Here is a 21172-nt window from a genome sequence, read left to right as displayed (position 1 = left end):
GTCTTCTAGCAGAATTGCAAACAAGCCAGCGTTTCCCTATCTTGCCCAGAATAAAAGAAAGACTGAAATAAAAATTGCGGTTTGCTTACTATTTCTAGCCCATTTTTGTGGTCACTTGACCTAACCGTTTTCCATCTCTTTGCATCATGGGTTTGGCTTTGTTTTTCAGAACTGTGTCCCAAATTGCCAGGCCCAGGAATCTGTTCTTTTAAGAGTGCAGCTCTACAAAGTCTCAGTCACAGATGACCAGAGTGGAGAAAATTACAGCTTCCTCTGCCAGGTTACGTATTTATGTCCTCCTCTCCCGCTGGCAAAGGCTGACACTAGAACTTTCATATGAACAGTCATGGAAGACTAGCTCAGATAACCTATAGATCACTTGGAAAACAGAGGCATCTTGCCTATGTTAAATACATAAAAGAAAATTCAAGCGCTGTCTGCATTAAGTTTCCATTAGGTAGAAAAAATGTCAGTGTACAGTTAGTTACTGGCAATGTAGTGGAATATAATGGAAAGGGTTTGCAATGACCAGTTGTTTTTTACTGGATTTGTTTATGGCACTCAGTATCTCACTGATTTGTACACATGGACAAATTTATCACGTGACATTCTCCCCTCTCTTCCGACCTCTTTAATGTGGAGGAAAATTACTATTGCACTATAAAGATGCACCTTTTTTTTTTTCCCCCTCCTAAATCATCTATAACTAGGAAGAATTAGGAAGCCAAGAATCCTCGGAGAAAAAGATGCAATACAAAAACTAATCCCCAGTCCTCCATCAGCAGGTAGGGACACTCACTTCTTTGATCAAATCTGTAAACTGCTGAGTGACCAGGCCAGTGGCAGCTGTAGATGGAGAAGCGCCCTGCTGATGGACTGTGAGAGGTGACGGCGAGGAAAGGGGCCTTGTGGCTGATGTGAGGCACTTGGCGTCCAGATGTGCACGCTCGCTTCATTTGCTTTTTGGTGGGCGCCCTGTGGGACCTGCTGCTGTGGGACTGGTATGAAGGCCTCTAAGCAGTGTGTGGAGAGTTGAGACCTCAGCAGACAGCCCTCTTGGATGGTCTTTGGTGAAGGCAGCTAAGATATTGCTGTCCACTGTTGTCCACCCTGCTGCAGATTACGCCTGTTAGAGCAGGGGCAGCAACAGGCAATGCTTGTCCCTGCCTAAGCCATGCTGGCATTCAGCGAAGGACTGCAAACCCAGGTACACCTGCAGCTGGAGACGAGACGGCATCTTGTTGGCTGGGCAGGTAAGAGACACCCTGCTCTGCTGCCTGCAGAAGCAGATGGCTGCCCGGGCTCATTTGTCAGGTTCCTTGGTTACCTCCAAAAAGGGGACCTGCAAAAGCTGAGCTGCTAAGATGCAGGCTGCTCCATTTAGCCAACACAAAATAACCAGCAGTGGCACACTTCATAAACTGACTCCCCACAGGAGCCTGAGAGCCTCAAGGCCAACCAGCCCTGCTCTGGAGCTCGTTCTGGCCCCTGTCACAGACCGTGCCCGGGGAGGGCAGAGGTGGCATTGCTGTCACCCCTCTCCCTGCTTGTACCCCGCAGCACAGCTGCAGGCTGCCCTGAGAGCAAAGGGGTGCGGCAGGCACACTCCTCCCTGAGTGTGGAATCCGCGTCTTCCTGCCTTGGGACTGCAGAATAACCCCCCTGCTCACAGTGCACTGGGGTGGAGCGCTCGCCAGCCACCTCACAACCGCTTCACAGGTCTTTCTGTCCGCTGCTGGTGCAAGATGTGGATGCAGTCAAGACTTGCAGCACGCTCCACAGTGCTGCTGCTCCTCTGACATGCCTTGACCGTGGTGCTCCAGGTACCAGATGGAGTGGTGCAGGGCAGCCAACAGACAATGGCAGCGGCCTGGCCTGGCTAGCAGCGGCTGCTCTCCCCTGCACGCCGTCATTTGGCAGGTCCTTATGCCAGCTCAGCAGCCACTCCAGAACCCAGCTCCAAGCGAGGACGCTAAGCAGGAAAGGGTACGTGGCAGGGGGGCCAGGGGCGGGAGGCTTTACGGTGGGAGGTAAATACGAAGAGCTTTGCCTGGGAGGGAGTGGCCAGCAGCCAGATGCCGGCTGTTCAAAGGCATTTGATGCCAACTGTCACCCCTCTCCCTCCCCAACTTGAGCATTTTGACCTCCGCCTGAGCCTCTGATAACCGCTGTGCAAGCAAGAATAACCCGGCTTCCTCTAGACTTCCGCAGTGTGTGCACGTGTCGACTACTAAAAGAAAACCTGCCATCTTCGAATAGCCTACAATGAAAGGAAGCCAGAGCAAAGAAAAGCTCTTAAGGAAGGATGTCCTCTTCTGCATTTAGAGGCACAATACATATTGGCAGTATTATGACTCTTATTTCAGTGTCTTCCTGCAGTACAGCAAAGCATGAAAATCTTTCAACAAAGACCGAACTGCCTCGAGGACACTCATTGCCCCACTTTAGTTAAAATTAATGAAAAATTAATACTCGGATCGCAATCTTCTTCCTTACAGTTTCAAAATGTGTAAATGAGCCTGGTAACATTGTTACTATTTACCACAAAAAATGGCAAATAGATGTAAATCGCATTTTTCTACTAATAAGACACATTTTCTAAAAAACCAACAGCAACCTTCTCTTCCCAAAAAGCCAAATAGCTTGAGGCCTCCCCTCCAACTGCAAAATCAAAGTATCCTCTTCCTTACAATATCTGCTCTTTCTTACAACTAAACAGCGAGTTCAAAGCCAGTAGGGAAAGGAGTTTTATTTCCAAACTTCTAAAAGATTAATACAAACAACAGAAAGTAGACAAAATTAAAAACCTAATAAAAAAGTTATTTGTCCTTGTAAAAGTGCTCTATAAAAACCTGAAGGCAAATGACCAAGCATATTTTAGTAAGTTTTTTGTATTGCAAACCTTGACAATTATGCATGCAACTGTCTTTGGGTGTTCATGGATTTTTAGTGTCTGCTTAGTCACATTTTAAACATGTCAAGGAAATTCCACCACAGCAGTACCTTTGCAAATACATTTAGAAGAAGTATTACAGATTAGAATTCTTGTAAGAAACATGCCTTAGGAATCAAGCCTGTTCTACACATTGTGTCTGGCAGTTTCTAATATCTGTCATTTATGAACTTAGATGCACTTGAAAAAAAATTGTAGTTGGTTCTGGGTCTTGCTAATGGAAGCAAAATTCCGCCTGAGAACATTACTTCAGTACTAACAGCATCTAGTTTCATATGTTAACAATTCACTTTTCAGATAGTTTATTTTGGAAAAAAACAAATAGTTTTTACTATCATTCCAGTGTAACAGTTTACCAAGATAGAAGTAAGTAATTTGGTAAAAATCCATGTATTTTTCTTTTCTAAAATGTAAACTTCTCAAGTAATATTTGTATAGGTAGCATAGTGTCATGACTGTGGTGAGGATTATGAAAAGAGCAGGAGTTACATTAAAAACCTTTAAGAACATCAGCAAAAGGTAGTGAAGTACGGATATACAAGAACAGACAGATAAATATCTAGGACATGGTTTTAGCCACACAAAAGTTCGGACACAGAGAGAGACTCTTCTTGTGAAGGAAAGGCAGTTGTTATTCATGTCATGCTTGAAGGCAACTCTCCGACGACCTTCCCTATAAGAGGAAAAAAAGGTTCATTACATGCTGGTAATTCTTCTTAAGTTGGTACACTTCTCTTAGAAATTATAACACAAAAGCTTCTTTGCACTGAGAAAAACTGCATAACCACTTTCCTTTGTTGAATGTTGGCATCCTTGAATATTGTAAAATTTTTTAATAGGCTTTTCAACTTTGCTCTCATTTTTTATGATCCTAACATAACTAAGTAATAATAATAAAGTAGGTAACTGATCAGCAAAAGATGACTAAATGACATCTTGGGCTGAGCTATGCATTTCTAAAAGTATCATAAATTAACAACCAAACTCAAACTTCAGAAAATATTTTGTATCCTCTCTGGATGATGCAATTAAATGTGAATCCAAGAAATATACACACACACACAAAAAAAGGCAGAAAGGCTGCTTCAGTAACAGAACAACACATGCAACATCACTATCAATTTTATCTTATTTGCCGGAAGAATGAAGGGTAGCACCTAAATTGAGAAATTCTTAATTTTAATTAAATTAATTTTAATTAAATGTGTGTGCTTTCACCCTGCAAAGTTTTTCCAGAAGAGCATCACTTATTCTCTCTCTTCAGGTTCAATCCTGTTTTGCCAAGCCTATGTAGCAACAATAAAAACCACACTATTGATGGGGCACAACGACAACTGCAAGCTCAGGAGCCCTGGCAGCAGGAAGGGGGAAATTTTACAAGTACTTTATGTTCTAGTTTAAATTCTGCACTTAAAGAAAACATTCATTTTCACTTTGACAGCACTCTCAAAGAAAGAGCAGAATTCAGTAGTTCCTCCTCTCTCTGTATTTTTTCCAGCTCTTTAGAAGGAACTATTTTTTTTTCTTTTAAAGAAGAGTAATCCCTTCTGAACATCCTACTTCCACGTTTCTTTGTCATGCAGAAGAAATAAGATTTTCCAACAAAAGTTACGGTGTGATCCTGCCCAAGACTACTAGCACACATGGTTTTTCTTCCTCCTGCTGCAATCACTGGTATCTGTGTGGCAGAGGGGAGAGACAAGAGTGGGAATCACAGAACCAGATCCCTGAGATTTGTGAACTCCGGACAGTCACCCACCCACCCTGCAGGTGTTGCACAGGTACAAGCAACGCAGCGCACCGAGGCAATGTTGAAGGAATATCCCATCCTTTAGACCTGAAAAAAGGTTACGAAGGGCTCCTCTCTGCTTCCACCGCTTTTGGTGCTGTACCAACAACAGAAAGAGCCGAAGGACAGACACAGACAAACAAACTGCCATGTGACGTTGAAGACAAAATGTATTTTAACAAAGCTCTCGCTTAAGCTGTGAGCTAGTCATGAAAACGCATGCAACTGCCACAGCTTTGTCTTACTTCTTGAAGCTGGATAACTGACCGCTTTTTACATCTGGCTGTGTCGTAACACCACTGTGTGTCACAGACAGTTTTTATTATTTTGGATGCTGCTAATGACCCTAGAGCTGCTCAAACACAAAAATGAACCAACCAAAAAAAACCAACTCATAAACAAAACACCTCTAGAAAGAGCTGTAAGAAAGAGACATGCTTCAATTGCCAGACCTAAAAGAAACAGAAAACAATTTGTGGAGCCAGCAGAGAAGTGATGAACACTTCGCTACCAAGAATGCGACATTCAAACAACTATCACCATATGCCCTCGCCCCTCCTAGGGCTTGAGTTTCAAATCAGAGTTGTTGTCGTGGTATCTGTGACTTTATTACCTGATTTCAGAGTAGAGCACAGGATCGGGGTTCTCGAAAGGGATTGCTCCCTGCAGGAACCCCAACAAGCAGGGCATCTTTGCAGGCATTTTGCATACAGTACTGCTGGAGCTCTGCAGCTGCCTGAGAGACCTGTGTAAAGGAAAAAAAGAAAAACAAATCCAGAGAGGAAACTAACTCATTCACAAGCATCTATTAGGCATTTCCTCTTGAAGAACCATTATCAAACAGAGCTGGAGAGCAGCCAAGTCAGCTCTTGGATTCTAAAACACCCAAGTAAACCAGCACAGACACACATTTAAAAAGTTGTGCTGAAACACGTGTGAAATACCACACCAGTGATGAGCCAGAGTAGTGTAGAGGACCAAGATGCAAGTGTGATGGAATTTGTCCTCATTAAAATGAGGCACAGGGCCATGACCACACTGTTTTCCAACCTACTGTACTGTTTTCAGGACTGTATTTGAACTCTTACATCCTCAGATAATTTACAGAAAGGATTTTCATTTCCAAACTGTTAAGCAACACAGAGGGTAACAAGTAGTGAAAGCAAAAAGATGAGGATGAACAAATTTTTAAGTCCAAACTGCCACCTTCCCCTGGCAATGAAGCCAGAGCTTCAAATCCACACTCTGGGCCGCAAAGAGGGACAGTTCAGAGCTGCAGAACAAGCCCATGAACCCAAAAGCACAACACCTCTAGCACTGAACTCCCCTGCTCTCTCTGGACGGCAGGTCAGTCCTGTATTTTTGAAGGAAAACGTAGGGGAATTCCCGATTTCTCAGACACGCTGCAGGGAACTGTCAAAATACATGCTGTCTGCTACATTTTTTATAAAAGGAAGTACTGACCATTGGTGGGAATACAAGTTCCCCTCTGACCTCACCTCTGCCTTCATTACAGGACTCCTGAAATACTGTTTTTTTCTTCCTACACATCTTTGCAGCGTAGCCAGCAGAGGGACGAGACAGTAGCCAGAAGGACCATCCATGCTTCTCAGCCTCCTGACTGAAGAGGCCACCCAGAAGCCCTGATGGGATTTGGTTCTGGGCCATCCCACCTAACAGCACCTGGAAGTGGGTGGGAAATCTGGCCCAGTGCAGGCTTTCGTTTGCTATTTCGCTGCTGTCCTCTTCACCACCTCCCAGCTCTCCTCCAGGACGCTCATCCTGGTAGCCGCCCAAATTTACCCAGCAGTTGTCAGCAATTCAGGGGGTTGTTAAGAGAAGCATTTTCCCACACTCTCCCAGTTCTCTCAAGCAGAGTACAGGGAGAAGCATCCACAGCAAGGATCCCAGTTAGTCAGTGGGCTTTGTCACTCCTTCCTTCCTTGAGGAGAACCTCTCTCTGGAGGCTGCAGAAGTCTCTCCCCCCTTGGATCTCCCTGCAGCATTAGCACCCTTGCCTCCACCATGGTGCCAACCCCCTGCTGGGACCTGACTATGTGCCACGCAGCTATCAGGCAGAGGTGGCACTTGCCACTGTTCAGGCCAAGGTTTTTCCTGGGAAAACGAGCAGAGAGCCATTCAGGACTAACTGCACAGTTCCTCATTGTGTCTCCTTGCACTTCGCCACCAAAATCTGCAGCTCGCACTGAGCTATGTATATCCTGGTGCTCCTGGAAGGATACAAACCTGATTTTTGGCACCTGCATGAGAATAATTCATACAGCGGCAGACTGTTGTTCTAGGCTGCCCAGGGAGATGGTGGAGTCACCGTCACTGGAGGTGTTCAAAAACATGTGGACGTAGCGCTTCACGATATGGTTTAGTGGGCATGGTAGTGTTGGGTTGATGGTTGGACTTGATGATCTTAAAGGTCTTTTCCAACCTTAATGATTCTGTGATTCTGTGGTTCTGTGTCTACTCTCAGCCCTACCTATGCCCCTATAACATTCTTCACTCCTCCCGTTCACACAGAAGGGACATGGGTTTCTGCTGTATTTCATCACAGGACAGACATGCTCCCTGTGGCAGCCTCCTGCGTGCAAGATGTGTGTGGGTACTTCTTTCCTACTTCGTTTCCTCTTTCTGAAAATATTGTTCCTGTCTGCTTTTTCAGCTGGCAGGGTAAACAAAATCACCATTGGAACTTGGTAATATGGGAAGTATTTTTAAAAATCCTTTCACATACAGCTTCCGTCTGAGAACACATTGTCTATTCAAAGTATCCAAAACAATGTTTTTCTCCTATCTCAGTGTCTGCTAAAACTGATCCAAGTAGTTTTTCACCAGCCGAATATTCCTCACTGTTTTTACACCACATGTCAAGAAACTCAGATGATGCTTTTTATTAAATACATTTTTAATCATGCATCATTCCACTTGTAAAAAAGACATGAACAGGTTCCTAAAACAGCAGACCTGGAAAGAGACTGCTGTGCACAATGCTGCAAGAAAGATGAGACTGAGGTCTCGGCAAGGCCAAGCCTCCCTGGAGGACAAGAAAACCCTTAATAAATACGTTGCCTTGAGAAGTCCAGCTCCAGAATATGTTACCACCACAAAGTAACCCCAAATAAACTACAAACTGCATTTTTTCATGCCCCGCTCCCTTCCCAGGAAAAAAAAAAAAAAGCACGGAGGGAGTATATGCCTCAAAACGAGCAGGAACAGAGATCGAGGATGTTGCTGGTGCAACACACGTTTGGTCAGTCATTTCTCTGTTAGAAGATACGCCTCTTGCCACAAAAGCCTGTGTTTCTACTCTGCATCATGCCGTTTCTCACAGGTGCCGACGGATCACTGTGGTGGTAAACTACAGTTGCCTTTAGTGAATCAAACATCAGCTGACTCAGTATTTGCTAATAAAATTTAGTAACATTAATGAATTGATCAGGATGATGTCCAAAAGCCATAGTGGTTTCACCTTGCAATGCACGCTTCAAATTTTCAACAGCCCAGGACAGGAATACTGAGAAAAAGTATTTTGAATTATTTTTAAATCAATTAGCAGCTCGATGTTAATTCCTGCAGCTCAATGTACTAGCACCGTTGTTAGACTGAGGAAGGTGGTGTTCTGTGACAGTCCAGAGAAAAATGGCGAATGCATGGAGACGATGAGGGAAGAGGACAATGCAGGGTAGAAATTAATTTGACCAAGAGGTGGAGGATGCCCCATCCCTGGAAACATCCCAGGTCAGGTTGGACGGGGCTCTGAGCAACCTGATCTGGTTGAAGACGTCCCTGCTCACTGCAGGGGGTTGGACTAGATGGCCTTTGAAGGTCCCTTCCAAACCCAACCATTCTGTGACTACGATTCATCACTTCACAGCTCACGCTAGATTTTGTGCGTCATTTTCACAAAGCAGTTGTGGACACACACACCCCCCTCCACCTGCTGGGAACCAAGAGCTGGCTTGGACAGGTCCGCATGCGTGAATGTGGGCTGACAGAGGAGAGGAAAAAAAAAAATTTTAAAAAAAAAAATCCCCCAAAGCCGAAACCAAACGCCAGGAGCTGTCAGAAAACAGGGCCGCCCCGCTAGCCGGTCTTTGTCTGGAGATGGGCAAGAAGCAGCAGAGGGTTCATGCACGCGTGGAAAATCGCCGGCTCGGCCCAAGCGCCTCGGCGGGGGAGGCCGCCCCGCCGCCCCCGCAAGCCCCCGCAAGCCCCCGCAGCGCTGCGAGGCGCGGGAGGCCAGCGGCCTCCGCCCCGAGGCAGCGATCGCGATTATCGTGCTGGCTCGTGCGGCGCTGCCGCCGCCTTTGTCACGGCTCCTTCCCCCCTGGGCAGGCGCACGACCCGTCCCCCCGCCTGGCGAGGAGCGGCCGCCTCCCGCGCCGCGCCCGGAGCGGCGACCCCCGCCAGCCACCCCGCGACCCCCGCCCCGGCACCCCCGCCCCGGGCTCGCCTTTATCCTCTCCACGGCCGCCTCCAGTTTCAGCTGCTCCACCAGCCGCTGCATCGTGCTCAGGCTGCCGCCCGACGCCATCCCCAGGCCGCGGAGGGGGCGGCGGGGCTGGGCTCGGCTCGGCGGGGCTCGGCTCCGCTGCGCTGGGCTCGGCTCGGCGGGGCTGGACTCTACTGGGCTGCGCTGGGTTCGGCGGGTCTGGGTTCGGCGGGGTGGGGCGCGGTCCCCGCCGCCGCCGTCGCGGAGCCGCCCCGGGGAGGACTCGGGACCGCCCCCAGCCCCCGCGGTGCCGCCCCAGTCCCGGCGCCACCGCCCTGCGGGGCTTCACCCGGGCCGGGGCTCGGCCGCGGCGGCGGCGGGAAGCCCTGGGGTTGGGAGAGGGCGGGAAGAAACGACACGAAAGGAAAGAACGGGGCGGGGGGAAGAGAAGAAAAAGGGAGAAAAAGGGAGAGAGGGGGGAAAAAGAGTGAAAAGGGGGAAAGGCGGAGAAAAGGAGGGAAAAAAGGATTAAAAAAAGAAAGGGGAAAAAAGGGGGGAAGGGAAAAAGGGAGAAAAAAATTAAAAAGGGGGAAGGGAAAAGGGAAAAAAGGGGGAAAAAAACAAAAGGGAAAAGGGGAGAAAAAAGGGAAAAGGGGAAAAAGGAGGGGAGGAAAAAAGGGAGGGAAAAAAAGAAAAAGGGGGAAAGCAGGGGGGGGAAAGAAAGAAGGGGGGGGGGAAAAGGAAAGGGAGTTCTAAACATCCTGCAAAGATGTAGCAAAAAGCCCACTCTGCCCACAGGTAGCTGTTACGCTGAAACTGCCTGGCAGTGGCTGCCAGCGTGGCTGTACCCGCTTGCAGTGTTCACCACTGTTTCACCAGTGACCATAAGTAAGTCGCTTAAGTTTTTGGCAGGCATTTGCCAGCCATCAGAGTTTGCTGGCCCATTAAAAAGCTGTCAGGATGAACCTCATAGCCTCAAACAATGGCCCTGAACATAGGGACAACCATCCATGGACATGTTGTGATAGGACAAGGGGTAATGGTTTTACACTAAAAGAGGGCATCTTCAGACTAGCTCTAAGGAAGAAATTTTTCCCTGTGAGGGTGGTGAAACCCTGGCACAGGTTGCCCACAAAGGTGGTAGATGCCTCATCCCTGGAAACATTCCAGGTCAGGTTGGATGGGGCTCTGAGCAACCTGATCTGGTTGAAGATGTCCCAGCTCATTGCAGGGGGGTTGGACTAGATGGCGTTAAAAGGTCCCTCCCAACCTAAACCAGTCTGTGATTCTATGCTTGAGCCTCAGACAAAGCCTCAGCACTGTCATGGAAAAGAGTCATGCTGAACATGAGAGGCCCTGGCTCTGAATACCTTTTCACACAAAGATCTCACGGCTTCCCAGGACCAGCAATACCTGTTCATGCAAGGCCCTTGCTCTGAAGTCATCTCAATATATGCTGGCTTTACTAGGTTTAGTAGTCTAACTCTCGGTAGTCTCATTCCTGTTGGTTTTTTTAATAGTTGTTTTGTCAACTTGACTTGAACATAAAATAGGGCCTGAAAATTTGTGCCCAAAAGGCAGACATCACTTAGAACTACAATGAGATGTTAGGCTAGAGACACTCAGCAGCCTCAGCTGATGATGTGCCACTGCAATGCTGACAGCTGTGTAAAGACACACTGTTTTTTTCTACCCTGCATCATAGAGATGTGACTGCAGTGCCACTGCCCAGCAAATTTTTGCCGCAGACCATGAATTTATGCTCGCGTCTGGTTATTTTCAAAGGGCTACATGTTGAGAAAAGAAGCGACTCTGTATCCAGCCTGCAGAGCAGCTCATTTCCAGCAGGCTGTACCATACCTGCTGACTTTCCCTTCCCCACTCACTCACTGTCAGGCTGGAGGTGCACAGAGACAAGACACCGTTGCCCCTGAAAGACAGTTCTGTCCTCCCCACAGACCGCCCCTCCATTGCATCCACTTCCTGCTGAGGCATCAGGTCAGGAAATTAACCTTGATAGAACAAAGCTAGGCAAAAAGGGAAAACAGATCTGTGTTTCGGCTGCTTATTTGTACAACCCAAATGCTTGGCTCAGGAGGGAAAAGGGAGCGAAACACCACACAAGGGCAAGAGCAGAAGAGCTGTTAGCCTGTGGAAGCGTGGCCACAGGTTTAGATCCCCTGGCACTTGCCTGGTCCTTTTTCAGATCCAACTGTCTTACCTAATAATCAACACCATTTTACTTGTGCATACTGTTATTCCCTTTGCTTCTATCACAGCAACTTAATCTTCCCCCTTCTGCTCTTGCAGGCCAATGGTGTTTTGGGGGACAAAGCAGCAATACACTTTGTGTATTGTGAAGGTCTCTCAAGTCATGAAGATCTTTGCAGTGTCCCCACCACACCACCACCGTGTCCCTAACAGTACTTCATGAAGGCAGGCGCAGGTTATTCTAGATAACTTCTGTAACAGGTTTTACATTTTAATTTGCCATTAAATACAGAATGAATTAAACTTATAGCTATGCTACATGCAGCACAGATGAAGGACAAACCTAGCAGTTCCTCTTCAATTTTCCTAATGCATACAGAAGTTAGCCATTTAGCATAATACTCTGAACATGCTTTTGAATATGCATTATTTTAAACAGAAAAATGAGATGACATTCCAAGAACTAGTGAAAGTTAAACCTAGCAAGGGAGGCAGAGAGAACAGCAACTCTTCCTCAAAGAATGAGGACAGGTCACCTTTGCAGAATCAGAAACATCTTGCTCAAAAAATTAATCAATAAGCTTTTTAAAACTATTATGGGCTTTGGCAGAGTAGCAATTTCAAAAGTTTCTCCCCGAGAACCAACCTTCTCAGAAGCCAGCTAACCTAGCACTATTTTCAGCAGAAACACTTCTGAGGAACTTGCTTTTACAGATGTGATAAATGACTGGAGCAGCCTGATCTGGACACGCTTCCCACCTACTCCTTCCCCAGTAAAATTCCTGTATAGAAATACGGTAACAGAATCCCTTTTACCAGAAAATCATGGAAACTCTGACCTGGGCTGAGTTAGAGAGGAAACCACAGTGTGCTGCTGTGCATTATTTATTGCAAGTACTCTGAGGTCTGATCAGAAGATATAAAGAATAGATTTAGAACAAATTTGTATGTATATTATATAAACTTTTATTTACATAAGGCATCAAAATTGCCCTTTTTAACAAAAGGGTCATTTTCCCTTTTACCAATACTTTGGTGAAAGAAGCGTCACCTGTAGTAGACTAATATTCACTGGTATACTTGTTCTGAACAAGCAGGTACAATCCAATGTACAAGGTAAAACCACGCAAGACCTAAGCATACTATTTCATGAATCACTCTGTAGAAGAAAGAATTAAGGCTTGATTGCATCACGATAATGATCAGTCATGCATCATTTATTCCCACAAAGAATAAAATTCATTTCCAACTGAAGCATTATTAGCAGAAGTCCGGTATAATCCCCATGTTGTCTACATCAAAAAACAATTTGGCATCTTAGAAATCAGATCGAGAAGTAGGAGGAAAGAGAGAGGAAAACAGAAAACAGCCCTTGCTTCAGAATCCTTTATAAGCATTTCCAATGTCCACTTGCAGGAACCCTTCACTTTAAAAAGGAAAAACAGGACTTTCAAGGACTGATCTAGAAAATTTTCAGAGTGACTAAGTTATGGTTCCATTGATCGTGACTATGAAATACGTAGAGAAAATACATTGTTTGGAATAATGAATTCCACACTGAGATCCCCAAGTAAATGGTATATATACATTGAGCTGAACCTGTTTAATAGGTCTGATTTATAAAAATGGTAAACCTGTATTATTTTTCAGCCTGATTTAATAATTCCTGAGTTTCAGATCACTGCTGAGCCACAGCAGACAAAACTCTGAATGATGTAGTGAAAAGTTTTGCAAATCACTTCCAACACTAGCACACATTTTGTTCAGCAACTTTCAATCATCAATAAAAGTCAGTCTTCCGGGTCCTTCATTTTTCATCCACCGGCGATACCTCTTCCACCGGGGATCCATGGCCATTTTCTTCTTTAACTCCTCCTCTTGTTCTCGTTTATAGACCTGATAGACAGACAAAAGCGTTTAATAAGGCTGAAGAAATAGCTTAAGTGAATCTCAAGGGGGGGTGTAAGCATTCGTAGTTCAGCCATGCACCAGCTTATTGTTTTTACAGAAGACTGAATAGCAACACAGAAGCAGACCTTGACAAACATGAAGCATAGGAGAACCTTCAGCCAAGGAGCCTACTGGGTGTAGCTGAGATGCTTTGCATTTTTGCTGGGAGCAGAACTACCTCCTTGCAAGATGCTGCAAGCTCCAAGACTTCGTTTGCTAAAGAACTAGATACTCGCATTCAACAAAAGAAAATTACTTTTCCATGCAGTTGTTCAGTGCCTCACTTCAGTTGCTTTCCCATTTCAAAGTCATTGTCTAGGCAGAATACTGCTGTGGAACTTTTTATTCCTAATTGAGTTTCTCAACTAAGTTAGTTTCTCTACATTAAGTATTGGCAGTACCAAATGATAAGTAATTACAGTCTGTCAAGAAATGGCATCATTGTAATGACATCTACAATGATCAGCAAAGTCAAGTATCTAAAAAAAGCAACAGCATCTGCATTTTTATTCTGGAAGGCAGTTTATGTAGACACAGCTAGTGTAAAACTCAACACCATGCAAGTTTATGCTACCTCAGTGTCATCTGACTTTTTCCCAGACGGGAATTAAATTTAAGGTTCTGCTATGCATGAATAAGATTTTAAAACTATTAGAGATGGCTTTATAAATACACCAGCTCAATGTTCTGTGATAATACAGGTTTTACAAATTATTAGGAAAGTAATAGAGGGGGAAAAAAAATATTGTGGAGCTCCATGATGTACTTGTATTGAATTCTTGGCCTTTCTCCAATGATCAAAGAACCAGAGAAGCTTTTGGGAAGAAACACCTAAGCATATTTTTCAGCCTACAAAAGATGTGACTAAATTTCAAGTAAGGATACGGTAGGAATACAGAGGAGCACAGGTAGCACAAGAAAAGAGAATAAAGCTTGATTAGTCTCCATTTCCAGTAATACAAGAACGAGAAGGTGGCTGGGTGGCTTCAAAAAAACCACTGTCTTCTACACGTATTGCTGAACACATAACCAGATGGCACAGCTGACACTGAAAGTTTTAATGCATTCAAGGAGTGCCTAGTTACTAAAGAAAAACTCATTAAAGCAATTACCTACGAAGACACCATTTCCTTTTCAGGAAGTCCCAAAGCTGCAAATTCTACTGGATAAATATTGCTATATAGGGGCAACTTTCATGTATTTATCACTAAAAATCAACTGCTGGCCACCACAGGAGATGAGTTTGGGCTAAACAGACTTCACTTCTGTCAAATACGGCTATTTTACATTCAGTAACGAAAACATCACCAGTTAGAAACAGCATTCATCCCAAACCATGTTATTTTTTTCTCTACAGCAACAGAATATTCATCCTATTACTTTTTCCAGATAACATCTGCTTTGACTAGTAATATTACTCAATCTTTGAACTTCCAGACTGTTTTCTAGCACACCCACCATAATTCAACATGTGTATGTGCCTGTCAGCTAATCCTTTCCTTACATTAGCATCAATTTTGCTATTTTCCTCTCCAAATTTCCAGATTAATCTACTCCTACCTCCTTTTAAAGAAGCATTCTCTTATCTTTGGTGCCCTGCCAGCAGAAAAGGAAGTTCTGCCACCACCCCATTTATTTTCCCAGCATCGCATCTGCAGAGCAGCAGCAACATCTCCTCTTCCCCTTGAGCAGGCCAAATTCACGTTCTCAGTTTCTCTTCTAGAAACCTCCCACCCAGATGGCCCGCAGATGAGCTTCTGTGGAACAATAAAAGTCTTTTGTCATCTGCCGCCCTCCAGCATCTGAAGCCATTCTGGACTGCAAATTCCATGCTGTGGCTAATGGTCTTTCACTGCTCTCACAGAAAGCTTAAAAAAAAATAAATTACATATTGACTATTTAGTAACTGGCTGTCCATGACAAGAGTAGCAGTTGAGCCCAACAGTATTTCATATACCATCTGAACTTGAATAGATATACAGCACAGCAAGAACAGTCCCTGATTCACGGAAGGCCAAAGAACTATCCAAAGAGCTAGGAATTAATGGCTTAGAAGACTGATGAAACAGGAGTTTCAGATGATCCAGGTAATTCTTACTAAAAATTATTACTGTTTGGAGAACAGTCTTCAACCTACAGTTGTAACTTTGTCACACCATGTTGTGATAAGAAAGCCTTCCACCAGATTCAGCTAAATCTTGTATGCACAGATTCCCTAACAATCACAGGTAGTTGTCCCCTGACAGAGCAAATCCCATACCCATGGGCATGGTCAGGAGCTGTTGTCTACCAGTCCATGGGCATAAGAAGTCAAATAAAACACACCGAATGGTTGTCTAACAGTTTTCAGTTTAGAAAGCAATAGCTAAAATTGAAGCAATGCTTCACACAGCGGCATCCCAAGCACCTTCACAGAACAGCTGTTCTTAACTCTGGGAGTGCAGGATCACTAACATTAGCTTTTCCACCAGAGCTACCCACCTCATAGTTTTCTCGTATCCACAGTTGCCGTTCAAGAAAGGTCTCTTTTTGGTGATCTTCTAGGCTGTCAAACTGAGACTGAGACATTTTCATGTACCTTCGTATGATGTACAGCTTCTCTTCCACACCGTACTCTTGCCCTTTAATAGTGAAACAATAAATCCACCAACAGTACCAAACTATGTATTTGCACAAGTAAAAAGGAGCAAGAAGGATCTGAAATAGAAGGATATCATATATCTTGGGCTTCTGATAACCGCCTTTTATATCTATTTTATTTTTAATAATGTCTTTGATGATTTCTTCCTCTTCTTCACGAATTTCTTCTTTAGACCGCCTGTTCTTGCCTTTTTCTTTAGTCTTGTTGAGTAAGCCTTGCTGCCTGGCAATCTCAGTAGCTTGTATACGGTATTTTGGCACTGTAGCTAGGTAGTTGATAGCTTCATTGTAACTACTCCACCAGCTGAAGAACTGTAATTGAAGAACAATAAAAGTAAAAAACATGTTTTTATACAGATACATTCCTATCTGGAGGTTTGCCATGAAAAAAAAAAAATGCTGTCATACACCTTTACCCACAATTACATTACAGAAGGGTAAAAACTGAAGGTAACAGTATTTCTTCTGCAGTATTATAGAAGCTGTAATTATTCCTCTACACTTATTAGTTAGACAGCTGGAAAACAGATGTGTAGATGTATATCTCACAGCAATATACAGTGATGAGGAAGGACAGGCTGACACTGTTCAGACTGGTTTTGTTCATGAGAAGATGGTAATCTCCTGAAGGTTAATGCTAGACTGTGCCAGTCATTCTCAGAAGCCCCCTTGGATTTATGACATAGTTGGTATAGGAACATTTCATTACGAAATTGTTACCCATTTAAAACAGTTAGTTAAACATGGATTAAGTACATGAAAATCTCATTAGTCTGACAGGATTGACTTTACAAGGTTCAACATCCCTCTCTAATCTCCAGCCATGCTCTGAATTTCAATGGGGGGAAAAGAAACCAACCACCCAAACAACAAACCAGAAATATAATGCCTGGGGTGAACTTGTATTATTAGGGCAACTTTTTTAAAAAAGCAGCATTTCACACCGTCCACCAAGACAAAGGACAGACATATACCTGTTACACAAACTTAAGGCAGGCCAAGAAGCAGGAAGAGCAAGAAGCAAGAGACAGGCAAATCAGTTTACACAGATGTTTACACTGAATTTGCAGTCACCTGGCAGCTGGACTGCAGGAAAGCGAGTGTCTCCACTTACCGCCAGAGTAAGAGGTGAAAAGAAACTCTGCCATTGCAAGTATGTCTGAAGAGAAATTAAGTATTTGGCTGCATATGCCATTGGAATTTATTATTCCAAGCTCTCAAATTCCAATCAACATATTTTTAACTTCCAAAATCCATTTAGAAGTGAGCTGTCTGCACCACAGAATAAGTGGTGTCTTCATCTCTTAAAAAAGTTTTTGGGTTTTTTTAATGACATTTTGAACCAGTAACCTAATAGATGCTAAAGAAAAGAGTTATGCACCTTCTTCCACTTAGATATGTGTCATCACCAGCACAAGTTTTCTCATCTAAAACACAGGCTGTTTCCTTCCTGTTACCGCCTTCAGAGCAAACTTCACTGAACCGAATTCACTTCTCTCCTGACTTCACTGTGGTGTTTAAAAAACACTGCAATGTAAGATTCACACATTAGTAAACTCCCAATATTCAGTCCTATCACCTGGATTGAGCCTTGAATTTAGTTTGCAATCAGTCTGCTTTTTAAAAAATTGCTTATGCAGCTTGACAGACTGACACACGCTTTTGTGGAGCACTACACCTGCCTGTGCTCAGGAATGGGCTATTCGAAGCCTGCCATGAAGAACTAAGTAACTTTAGAACAGCTGCACTTGTTTCTATGGCATAACCCACCATTAAAAGAAACTAACCTTGACCTTTGTCCAAGGTACCAAGGGAAATCAAAAATCTGCTCAGTACGTCCTGACTTCAGATTTGTTATGGACACCACATTGAAGTTTACCATAGCAGGCAGCGACAGGCCTCCTCACTGACACTGTTTAATACCTGGCACCTTAGGAATGCTGCAAATACTTCTCTTCCTGTTCAGAAACTCACTGAGCAGTGTCACGTAAACATGGGATTTTACCTGAAACATGGAGATGGCACACACCGTAACTAAAATCACTATTCTGACATCCACTTTAGGTGCCAATCTCCTGCTGTAGTAGTGATAATAATGCCTGTAGTACTCTTCAGGATGATCCAACATGTAGTCATAATCTTTACGTGTTTCTTCATCCTGCAGGATGAGACGAAAAACATGCATAGGTTCAGATTCCTGTTTCCACTTACTCTGTTACAGCTGTGGTTTGCACCTCGTTAATGACCATGCTGCTATAAAATTGGCAATAGCCAGACCAAGTATGAAGCACAGAAGAAAATCTTTGGTCCTTTTCTCATACTCTCAATTTGTTCTCACACTCATCTACCCACACACATCTGACATATGCGGTCTTAAATGCATAAGCATATGTGAAGACATTTAATACTGAAAGACAGGCATCTGGAATCCACATAATAAATATTTTTAAGTACAGAATGGGAAATCCAGATAGACTAGAGTTAACAACTATCATTCAGGAAAAGATTTTCAGATGAAGGACCTATTAAGAGATTGTTTTACAAATCTTTTAGAATTAGCTTGCAGGGCTGTGGAATCTGTCCAGTGGAAGGCCATTTCAAAACCTCATTGTTCTCATCTTCTTGGAGTCTTTCTCATTTTCACCCATGTAATTAAGAGACGAGAAATCTAATTTTGTCAGCCTCAACCGCATTCCTTTCCTATCCCCCAAAATAGTTCCCTTTTTCTCCCCTCTCGCAGCCTTGAAACACTTACAGGTTTCTTTCTTCCATTCCCAAGTTGCATCCTTGCCAAGCCACACATATTTTGCCCTTACGGATTCCACATGCTACTCAAGCCACTGTGACTTTTTTGTTTAAAGATATACCTCTGAGACACAAGCCCAGTCGGTTCACTTTAAATACAAAGGGATTTTCAGGAGCACAAATTCTAAATACAGAGGCATCCTCAAGAGAGCTGCATCCCGTCCCTGCACTCCTGGACGGGTTACTGAAGAGGGTTGTTAACCTGGAGGGGCTTCCGCCCCAGGCTGCTGGTGGGAAGCAAGCCGGCTGGGCCCACACAAAGGGATGCAAACCCGGTGCTGCAGGGCCTGCCGCGATGCCCACAGGCGTCAACCCGAGCGGCTCCGGTCCTCCCTCCGGGAAGATTCGCCCGCGAGGTGCGCAGCGCCAAGGTCCGGCGGAACCCCCACGTCTCAGCCAGCTCCCCGCGACGCACACTCCTGAGGCGGACGAGCCGCAGCCGTCGAGGGAAACTGGGCAGGGGATTACACACGCCTCTCAGCCTGTTTCCAGGCCAGGCTGTTTCTTCTCGCCACATGCGATCGCTTAGTTCTGCCGCCGGCAGCAACCGCCCCCCCCGCAGGGGCGGGCAGCGTAAGCACCGGCAAGGCCGCGGGGAACAGACGCCCGCCCCGGGCGGCGCGGGCCCCGGCCCCGCACCGACTCGCCTTGGACGCCGCCTCCGCTCCCGAAACCGGGTCCGCCGAGGGAAGCGGCGGCGCGGGCAGAGGCGATGCGGGGCAGGGCGCCCGCGAGCCCGCCCGCCCCGCTCCCCGGCCCGCCGCCGCCGCCCCTCCCCGCAGGCCCCCCGCGCTGTCTCTTACCGGAGCGGCTCCGGCCGCGGCGGCGGTCCCGCTCTCTCACCTTGAGGGTCTCGTAGGCGGTGGCGATGAGGAGGAACTTCTCGTGCGCCGCCTGCGGGCCGCCGCCGCCCGTCGCGGCCGGCTCCCCCCGGTAACGATCGGGGTGGTACTTGCGGGCCAGCTGCCGGTAGGCGCGGGCGATCTCCGCCTTGCTGGCCTGCCGGCTGACACCCAGCACCTCGTAGCACACGCGCCGCCCGCAGTACAGGCCCTCCGTCAGGCCCCGCGCTGCCCGCGGCAGCAGCGCGGCGCACAGCCACAGGCACAGCAGCCATCGCCAGCCCGGCCCAGCCCCTCTGCCCGCCGCCGCCATCATCACGCCGCCACCGGGGCCCACGCCGTGCGCAGGCGCCGGCGCGCGGCCGGGGGGGCGGGGCCCCCCCGGGGGCGGGTCCGGCGCCCGCCGTGAGAGGCGGGATCGCGACAGAAGGGCGGTCGCTACAGAAAGCGGGGTTGAAGTGCCAGCCTTTTTCCTGATTTCTTCCAAGATGTTTCCGTTGGTTCTTTCTTCCAGGGGAGGCTGCCGGCCCTGAACTGCCGTGTGGCTCCAGCGCGGTCTCATGGCCTGCCGCTGTCGCTGCCTCTGTTGTGTCGGATCAGCGTGATTTAACTGGCAGGCCCCAGAATTCTTCCCCGTACACATACAACGTACGTACACACAACACCGTACCCCGCCGAAGGTGTGCTGGGGGACACTGCACCTACCGCTGCTGCCTGATGACGGCACCCATGATGACGGTGGCAAAGGAGAGGTTGTTAAAATCCCTTAAAATGTACATTGGGCTCACGGCTGCTGTTGCAGGTCTTCATTCTCATGTGTTTTTTGCCCAAAGACTTGTTCTGGAAACGAGGACTACATCTCTGCTTCAGTATGACTGGCAGGAACGTTGCCTCCACGTTGGACCTTTCCCAGGAAAATCAGATTTATGCTTGGTGCTGGAAATAATCTGCCACAAAAACTCAGCCTGTCAGAGAACACATGCTATTCTTCTGCTAGAAATGAGTGTGCACCTCATGTTTCTGGCCTCCTCTGTCTATCTCCTTTTTGCAGGAATAAATATTGAACATTTCCTTGCAAGATGGATGAGTGCCAAATCTGCTTCCTCAGAAAAATTCCACCTCTTTGCAGCTCGTTGGAGTCCAGCCTCCGAGCGCTGGAGGCTGACATTCAGCTCCTCAGACCTTGAGCTTAACAAATAAAGCAAAAATTGTCCACTGACAGTTTTGTCACCCGTTTTCTTTTGAGCTGAGAAAGAAGCTAGTCCTTTGCCACCATGTTACCTGGGGCTGACATCTGCAAGGAGGGACTGGCTCTGGAGCTGTAGGCAGAGGTCACCAGCTGACCCCATGCCATCTGCAGGCAGCACTAAAAAGCGGGCAAATGGGCGCCACGCTGCCTGCTGCCAGCTGCGCTGCGGCGGTGTCTTGCTTTAGCATCTTGCTGACATGCTCCTTACAGAGATCCCGCGTGGCACCAATGAGCTTGGGGGGAAGATGCTGTGCAGTGGTCACGCCTTTCTCCCGCAACCCCAAAGCAG

The 21172-nt window shown here is 46.2% G+C and overlaps 2 protein-coding genes across 2 annotated transcripts; both read right to left on the bottom strand.

Annotated features, from left to right (window-relative positions):
- Window positions 1-5361: 5361 nt before the first annotated feature.
- Window positions 5362-9867, bottom strand: LOC309415488 (guanine nucleotide-binding protein G(I)/G(S)/G(O) subunit gamma-10; the record flags this gene model as incomplete). Its single annotated transcript, XM_082013026.1, has 2 exons — window positions 9208-9867; window positions 5362-5487 (listed from the first exon to the last, which is right to left on the bottom strand). The coding sequence occupies exons 1-2, from the start codon at window positions 9286-9288 to the stop codon at window positions 5362-5364; spliced, it is 207 nt and encodes a 68-aa protein (XP_081869152.1). The 5' UTR covers window positions 9289-9867.
- A 3303-nt stretch (window positions 9868-13170) lies between these two features.
- Window positions 13171-19947, bottom strand: DNAJC25 (DnaJ heat shock protein family (Hsp40) member C25; the record flags this gene model as incomplete). The annotated part of the gene is made up of 4 exons (XM_082013025.1): window positions 13171-13293; window positions 15829-16299; window positions 17993-18145; window positions 19636-19947. The coding sequence occupies 4 exons, from the start codon at window positions 19945-19947 to the stop codon at window positions 13171-13173; spliced, it is 1059 nt and encodes a 352-aa protein (XP_081869151.1).
- Window positions 19948-21172: the final 1225 nt, after the last annotated feature.

This window comes from Phaethon aethereus (genome assembly GCF_964289735.1).
Source record: "Phaethon aethereus genome assembly, chromosome: Z".
In the NCBI taxonomy this organism is placed as follows: domain Eukaryota; kingdom Metazoa; phylum Chordata; class Aves; order Phaethontiformes; family Phaethontidae; genus Phaethon; species Phaethon aethereus.
This window is presented reverse-complemented; position numbering and strand designations above follow the sequence as displayed.